Source organism: Primulina eburnea, chromosome 1, assembly GCF_022965805.1.
Source record: "Primulina eburnea isolate SZY01 chromosome 1, ASM2296580v1, whole genome shotgun sequence".
Taxonomy (NCBI): domain Eukaryota; kingdom Viridiplantae; phylum Streptophyta; class Magnoliopsida; order Lamiales; family Gesneriaceae; genus Primulina; species Primulina eburnea.
Window position 1 is genome coordinate 5526694 of NC_133101.1, and position 8436 is coordinate 5535129.

The following is an 8436-nucleotide window of genomic DNA, read 5'->3' on the forward strand; positions in this document are numbered from 1 at the left end:
AAGAATGTTAAAACCCAACTCGACGACTTGAAGTCTGGAAATGCTTAAAGTAGATGTGGTAACATCATTCTTGGAAGAAAAAACAAACAAATGGTGAAAGACAGTTTCACCACTCACGACAACAAGTTGACCAATCACGTGGACACAATTTTGAGGAAGATTTTTGGAACAAAAAAAAATTGTATTTTACTTTTAACAGCCTAATTTGTTTCAAGTTTGTATTAAATTAGTTAAATAATTTACTTAAAATAACTCTTTCTTCTATTCTTTAAATATTATTTAACCATGCCTAATTTGTTTGCGGCAAATTGTCAATTTTAGTCATGTATGTATTGATATTTGACATGTTATTTAATCATACATGTTTCTATGAATAAAAAGTAGTCTTATAATTAAGAGTGGATCTAATGTGAGACCGTCTCACGGATCCTAATCTGTGAGACATGTTATCCTTAGATATTCAGAATAAAAAGCAATACTCTTAGCATAAAAAGTAATACTTTCATGGATGATCCAAATAAGATATCTGTCTCACAAATACAACCTGTGAAACCGTCTCACACAAATTGTTGCCTATAATTAATAATTTTTTTTTCAATTTTAGTCTTTCAAATACAGCTCAATTGAAAGCAAACATATGGCTCAGATGAGAGCAAATGCTAGTCAAGTCGCTTTTATTTATAATTATTTTTTAAAAATAAATATATATATGGCCACCAAAATAATAATTTTTTCAAAAAAGAACAAACAAAATCAGCAGCTATTACACATTTATTCCATCCAAAATTCCCACACAGCACAAATAAAAAAGCATGAACATATACTTGTATCCAGTTTCAATCGCTTGGCTGAGTTTCTGCTTCCTCATAACATTCAAAACTTGTATCGATAGCCCTTCAGCTTACTTCGCAGGCGATGTTTCGATCAACTGCGGTTCAAAAGAAACATCTGCAGCAAATAATGGCAGAGAATGGGCCGGGGATATACATCCAAAGATTGCTCCCTCTTTACAAATAAAGGGCTCATCCACTATATCGAGTGCCATCGATAAATTCATTTTAGCTGACACAGTTCCTTACAGGAACGCCCGAATCTCTCGTTCCACGTTCTCCTACTCGTTCTGTATCAAACCAGGTCAGAAATTTATCCGCCTTCACTTTAATCCTACGGCATATAAAGGTTTCCAGAAGTTCAAGGACTTGTTCACGGTTGAGGCAGGTTCTTTCACCTTACTACATAACTTTAGTGCTTCACTGACTGCTGGTGCTCTTGGAGTGAAATCTTTTGTCAAGGAATTCTGCAGTAACGTTCAAGAAAACCAACAACTCAAAATGGTTTTCTCTAGTCAATCGCAAGATACTTACGCTTTTATAAATGGGATTGAGATCAAATCTGTACCATCACCACACTCTTACTTGCATGGTGTTGGCGTTGGCGAAAGCACCGCACTAGAGATGGTTCACAGAGAAAAAGTGAAGCGAGATACTTTTTTACCGAATCATGATTCCAGTGACGTGTTTGGGATGTGGAAAACTCATCAGGAAGAGAAACCAAACCGAATTAACAATATGAAGTGGAAAATACCTGTGTACGTTGGATTCAGGTACTTGGTCAGGCTTCATTTCTCTCGGCTGGGACTCGAGATGGCAGAGACTATAAATGTGATTTTAAAAGTCCTTGGTAAAGAAATGACTGCAGACATAGTAATAGAAAGGGATCAAAATGGTATGCTGGGTTACAGAGATTACCTGGTGTTGATGACAGGGTGCAAAGAAGAAAAGCGTGTTCTATTGATATACCTTCAATCAAAAGACAAATTTCTGGTTGGAGAACGACCCTTACTGGGATTCGAAATATTTAAGATCAGTAACCATGACAACAGCCTCGCTTCTCCAAATCCTATGTCTCTAGAACCGAGTTTGCCAATCTGGACAATCGAAAGTTTATTGTTAGTTCTTGGCCACAGAAATGCAATCCCTACAGTCGTTGCTCTGGTAAGCAGCATCGTTTATAAGTTGAGAGAAATTTGGGAAGCTAACAAAGGAAAGGAGGAAAACAAACCATCAGCCAGGGCTCTACGATTCTGTCGTCGTTTTTCACTGGAGGAGATACAATTGGCCACTAGAAATTTTTCTCAAGAACTTTTAATAGGTAAAGGTGGATTTGGTAATGTCTACAAAGGAATCAATACTGGTAATGGGGGAGAGACTGTTGCCATAAAGCGACTAAAACCAAGCTCCAGGCAAGGGGCCACAGAGTTTTTAACAGAGATCGAGACACTTTCTGAGCTCAAACATCTCAATCTTGTGTCTCTGATTGGCTACTGCAATGAGCCTGGAGAAATGATTCTTGTTTACGAGTACTTGTCCGGTGGAACACTGTCTGACCACCTGTACAACCTGGCAACAAGAAAAAATATTTTTTCTTGTCTCACCTGGAAGCAATGCCTTGGCATTTGCATTGGTGCCGGAAGAGGTTTAGACTATCTTCACACGGGTTGTGAAATCATACACGGAGATGTCAAAGCTTCAAACATCCTTTTAGACGATAATTTGATGGCTAAGCTTTCAGATTTTGGCACAGCCAAACACGAAAATGGAAGCAATTTACAAAGCGAAGATAACACTCTCATTAAAGGCACACGTGGGTACTTGGATCCACATTATTTAAGTAGTCGTGAACTAACAAGAAAAAGTGACATATATTCCTTTGGTGTAGTGTTGTTGGAAGTACTATGTGGGAGACCTGCATTCGATCCAAGGGTAGCACGAGACGAACATGTTCTAACCGAGTGGGCTAGAGATAAAATAAGTAAGGGGGAAGTTGATCAAATTGTATTGGCGAGTTTGAGAGAGGAAATTTCACCGGACGGCTTAGAGTCATTTCTCAAAATTTCTACAAGATGCTTGCATGATGAACCCAAGAAGCGGCCAACAATGGCCCAGGTTGTGCTACAACTAGAATCGGTACTTGAGCAGAATGACAGCACGATAACTTCTGCACAGAATGAGAGAAGCGTTGCTGAGGATATGGGCCCAAGTAGAAATGCAAAAAATACACCCTCGGCCGCAGTAAGTGAGCAAACTTTCACAACTGTTTTGAATGAACGACGCCAAAACATGAGCAAAATGGCTGTCGCAGAGCCTTCATCAGTAAGAACCACAGAAGTACATAAGCCATCTATTAATGGCCGATTGGACAAAGCACATGCGAAGACTGAAATGCCAGGTATGCTGCAAATCATCAAACTATTCTCCATAAACATCAATTTTGAAAATGTAACTGAACAAATATACTTTTGGATAGTGCAACGCCAAAAGGATGATCTTATAAACTTTCACAACAACGCTCTAGGAATTCAAAGAAAAACAATGGCAGGAATAAAAAGGGATAGAGTTGTTGAAAAGCTGGTAATCCCCCGCTTCGGAACGTGGGACGAAAGCACCAATCCCTGGACAAGAGGCAGCCCCGGTCATACTGGCGTTTTTTAGATGGAAACCAAAGTGATTCCTTGTCTCTACGTGATGCATATCATCATCAAAGATCTTCTTGGGTGTGAGCAGAATTTTTTATGTTAAAAATTCTAGTGACAAATCATTCGTGACTCGTTCATTAATTGCATTTGAAATATGAATTCTTGTTTTCCAATCAATGCCATCAGAGCACCCTTTGCTTATGATATTCTCTTCAAAAATTAAAAGGACATCATTAGCTTAAGGATACAAGCATATCAAACTCAACAATGTATTATAACGTGAACCTCAACTTGTACTCGCATATCTTTCGATTTCTGAATATATCGCCATTGAAAATTCCTTCAATAAAATTTTCAAAGTGGTTGTCACGATGTATGTCTTTCCGCTTACATGACGACCTGACAATATTTTTTCACAATCAAATGGCTACCAAAATTCGAAATCAACAAATCTGTTTATAATTGAAAATCATACCCAAATCCAATCACATATTCACAAAATTAGAAAATTGTAAGACTGTCACCACTATAAATTAATAATTAACACAACTAATTATTTTTTTTGGACATAAAATTTAGCTCTCACGAACCACGTTAAAAAGTTGGATTTGGATATTCTACTGTTGCTAAAAACATAGTAGATGGTGCTGTGTATTTTTTACACAAGATGATCAACTGATTATTTGACGGACCTTAGTGGCAGATAAATTCAAAAATTATCAAACGAAACAAGTTAAAAAAACACAACTTCAGATACTATGTTTTCGGCCAATCCAAATCAAAAAAAGTTGTCATGTTAAAAGTTTTTTTTTTATGAAAGAAAATTATGTGACAACGTGACACGTGTCGCCTTGCAGCTTCTCTTATCCAAAAATAATAAAAATAAAAGGAAAACCATAAAACCCAACCATAAATTGGAATGAACTGCCAAGAACAGGATAGAACTCCATTACTTTCACTTCAAAATTCAAGTTCCTGCACGGATTTTTTCTTGCTTGCTTTGGTTCGCACCAATTTACAGATAATGAATCCTCCGTGAAAACTAAGTAACTAATGGCTACAACCTCGTATCCCGAATTCTTTCCTCAAGCTCTCTTTTTCAGCCACCACAAACTCAGAGCAAAGTTGCACCACAGTTGCATTTTCAGATGCAGAAATCAAAGCAACCCCAAAATAGAAAACTTTAGAAATTTTCAAAGGGTGAAGGTTCCTACGGACACGAGACCCAATAATTTGCCGGTTTATAAAGATTTAAAGGAGGGTCATTTCCTCAAACTGCTCAGTAGGTCTTGTAAAGAAGGGAATTTTGATGAGGCCCTTTATTTTCTTGAGAGTATGGTTAGCTTGGGTTACAAAGCTGACGTGATTCTATGCACGAAGCTCATTAAAGGGTTCTTCGTCTCCAAGAGGGTGGATAACGCTGGTAAAGTTATGGGGATTCTTGAGAGATTTGGTGAGCCTGATATATTTGCGTACAATGCTTTCATTAGTGGTTTGTGTAAAGCGAATCGGTTGGATTCCGTAAACGAAGTCTTGAATAGGATGAGGTCTCAAGGGCTTTCGTCGGATGTGGTGACTTATAATATAATTATTGGTAATCTTTGTGATAGGGGGAAGCTTCGTTTAGCTATGAAGATGATGGACAAGTTAGTGGAAGACAATTGCCAGCCTACTGTTGTGACATACACGATATTGATAGAAGCAACGATTGTTGAAGTCGGTGTTGTCGAAGCAATGAAGCTTTTTGATGAGATGTTGTCTAGAGGGCTGCAGCCCGACATGTATACGTATAATACGATAATCAGAGGAATGTGCAGAGAAGGGTTGTTGGATGATGCCTTCGAATTCGTCCGATGCGTGAGTACTAAAGGTTTCAGGCCTGATGTGATATCGTATAACATTATGTTAAGGGCATTGCTTAGTCAGGGGAGATGGAACGATGCGGAGGAGCTTATGGTCGAAATGTTTACAACGGCTTGTGAACCGAATGTGGTTACCTATAGCATCTTGATAGGTGCTCTATGCCGTGATGGGCATTTTGATGAGTCGATCCACTTGTTGAAGATTATGATGGATGAGGGGTTAACTCCGGATACTTACACGTATGATCCCTTGATTTCATCTTTGTGTAAAGAAGGGAGACTAGATTTGGCGATCTCGATCTTGGATTACATGATATCTAAGAGTTGTTTGCCGGATATAGTTAACTACAACACCATACTATCCACGTTGTGCAAGAATGGTAACTCGAACGAAGCTTTGGAAGTGTTGGGGAAGCTTGCTGAGACGGGTTGTTCCCCGGACGTGACTTCTTATAACACGATGATAAATGCGCTGTGGAACTATGGGGACAGAACTCGATCCTTGGAACTGGTTTATGAGATGTTACATAAAGGGATTGATCCTGATGAGATCACATATAACGCACTAATATCGTGTTTGTGTAGAGAAGGGTCAGTGGATAAGGCTACCGAGCTGTTAGGCGACATGAAGGATAGCAAATTCGCGCCAACGGTTGTGACTTACAACACTCTTGTTTTAGGATTGTGTAAGGCTCACAGAATCTTTGATGCTATTGGAATGCTTGAGGAAATGGTCGAAAATGGTGTCCAGCCGAATGAAACCTCTTACATTTTGCTACTTGAAGGCATTGGATTCACAGGATGGCGACCAGAAGCAATGGATCTGGCGAACACTCTCTATCAGAAAAACATTATTTCGAATCAATCTTTGAGACGTTTGAGCCGAATGTTTCCTGTGACTGATGTTGCTGGTGGCTTGAGTAAACATGAAATTCAAATCTGATTCATAGTTTCTTGCATTCTTCTGTGCTCGTAAATCCATCGATATGATTGTCTTTTATTGCTTGTGGCCTTGTAGCTTCGGCATTTTCTTCTCTCACCTGCAGAAAGTGTTCAATCGGATCTCTCAAGATTTCGCACCATTAATTAATTATAAGATATTTGGTGTTTAGGTTGAGATTGGGTTATGCAATCAATTATTATTTTATGAATGGATAAGTTAATTGTGATTGAACATTCTTACATATACCATCAGTTTATATCTTAGAGCAAAGACAGAGGATAGTATGCTAGGAGTTTTTGTGAAGATTAATTGGGTTCAACCAAATGTGTGATTTCAATAATGATGAATAAAATTGTAGTTTCTTTGAGTTTATTGTAGTAATTTTTGATTGTGGAATACTTCATGGAACTTATTGTAATTTTACATTTTTTATATGACGAGAAACCATAATCACTATCCATCGGGTTTGTACTAAATATATCTCGGATATATATGGCAGCTGCAAATCACACATGTCAGGCAAATCAACATAAGACCATATACATGCCTCAAGAGGATAAGAATTTTGTAAGATTCGAGTTCATCAACTCCAAACTTTTACATATTTAGGCAAAGGAATCGGATTCAAGGTCCCAAGTACGAGGAATCGCTTTGTCTGGACTGCCATTTAGCATGGGTTTCGAAACCAGTAGTTTTCGAATCATTCAACGCGACATTGGTTCAAGCTTGCAATCACAACACATGATTTTTTTATGCCCAAAATTGGGGGTGAACAAGCCCAGTACGTACAACTAAATAAAAATACTAATAAACAGAAATTTTGGTGAATTACGTACTCAAATGATAAATCACATGTATAGTCGTCAATTTGTGTTCGACCAGTCGGGCCGACCAAACCCACCATTAAAAAATGTCGGATTGGGTTACCATTTTAGTAACTTGTTGGAAGGTGGGTCAAAACAGGTCAAGTCGTATGGGTTGTGGGTTGGGATAGACAGGGCGATACTCGCCATTGTTTTAAAAAAGAATTATTATTAATTAAAATAAAATTATTCTACGTCTGTGTGAACATTGTGTAAGATTTATAGATATCAAGTGTGGTTTCGTTTATAATATTTTCAAAATTAAAGTAGGAGTGATCAAAAAATAAAATAAAATCGAAGTAGAAGATTATATGAAAAGCAAATAATATAATATTAGAGATTATACCCTATTATTGGTTGGGAAAAAAATTAAAAGAAGTAATATTTAAAAAAAATTAAAGGTCATATTATGTTTGTTAAAAAAACCTTCAATTAACGTTATTAATTCATAATAGTTTACAAATCGAAATCTCCTTTTGAATTTCAAATTATTAACATCGCACGACTGTTGGTCAAGTATATGCATCAAACCTATAAAAGAAACCTCAATGTTGAAATCAGCATCAAAATCGTTCCTTAGAAGATAACATCTGTATAAGTAATGCAATATTATACTTTTATCAAAATATTACTTCTCTTTCTAATTCCAAACATTTTGAATGGAAATGCCCTGGAAAAACGTGGTTGCTTCTTGGCCCCCAAACATCATATTCATGTGATCAATGACCTTCCTCCAGATTCTCCACTCTTACTAGTGCATTGCGCTTCTGGGGACGATGATCTCGGAAACCATACACTTGCCACTAAACAAGATTTTAGTTGGAGTTTCTGTGAAAACTTTTTTTTCCCCACTACTATATTCTTCTGTCATTTTTGGTGGGGAGATAAAGATAAAGCATTTGATGTTTTTAGATCAAAAATCACTTTCTCCACCTACCGTACAATCCCTTGGTATGCCAGAAGTGATGGGATTTACTCCTATTTCGACCACACTACCCTGATAGTAAAGAGATATGATTGGGAAATCCGTTAGTGATTTTGCATTTTGGAATGGTAATTAATAACAGTGTTTTTATAACCGGACCGTTAATCGAACCAGTCAAGCTTTAAAAAATGGTTCAACCGGTTCGACCAAACGGTCGAACCGGATCAATAAAATTAATATTTTATTTATTTTATATAATAAATAAAATAGTAAAATATTAATTATTTATGTTTTTATAGTTTTTACTTAATTTTTAAGATGAAAATTACAACAAATATCCAAATAAACATCACTTTTCAAATTCAAAA

The 8436-nt window shown here is 37.1% G+C and overlaps 2 protein-coding genes across 3 annotated transcripts; both read left to right on the top strand.

Annotated features, from left to right (window-relative positions):
• The first annotated feature begins 728 nt into the window (after positions 1-728).
• LOC140823880 (receptor-like protein kinase FERONIA) lies at positions 729-3587 on the top strand. 2 transcript variants are annotated; one of them, XM_073185449.1, is made up of 2 exons: positions 729-3228; positions 3307-3587. In XM_073185449.1, the coding sequence occupies exons 1-2, from the start codon at positions 813-815 to the stop codon at positions 3489-3491; spliced, it is 2601 nt and encodes an 866-aa protein (XP_073041550.1). In that variant the 5' UTR covers positions 729-812; the 3' UTR covers positions 3492-3587. The 2 variants fall into 2 exon arrangements, with proteins under 2 accessions (XP_073041550.1, XP_073041554.1); XM_073185453.1 differs by having other exon boundaries at positions 3355-3587.
• An 805-nt stretch (positions 3588-4392) lies between these two features.
• On the top strand, positions 4393-6337 carry LOC140823892 (uncharacterized). Its single transcript, XM_073185466.1, has one exon. It carries the CDS (start codon positions 4529-4531, stop codon positions 6278-6280), a length of 1752 nt encoding a protein of 583 aa, XP_073041567.1. The 5' UTR covers positions 4393-4528; the 3' UTR covers positions 6281-6337.
• The last annotated feature ends 2099 nt before the right edge of the window (positions 6338-8436 follow it).

Coding starts and splice junctions, on each gene's coding strand:
- LOC140823880 (XM_073185449.1), top strand. CDS start 813: ATGAACATATACTTGTATCCAGTTTCAATCGCTTGGCTGAGTTTCTGC. Junction 3,229..3,306: donor TGCGAAGACTGAAATGCCAG/GTATGCTGCAAA, acceptor ACTTTTGGATAG/TGCAACGCCAAAAGGATGAT.
- LOC140823892 (XM_073185466.1), top strand. CDS start 4,529: ATGGCTACAACCTCGTATCCCGAATTCTTTCCTCAAGCTCTCTTTTTC.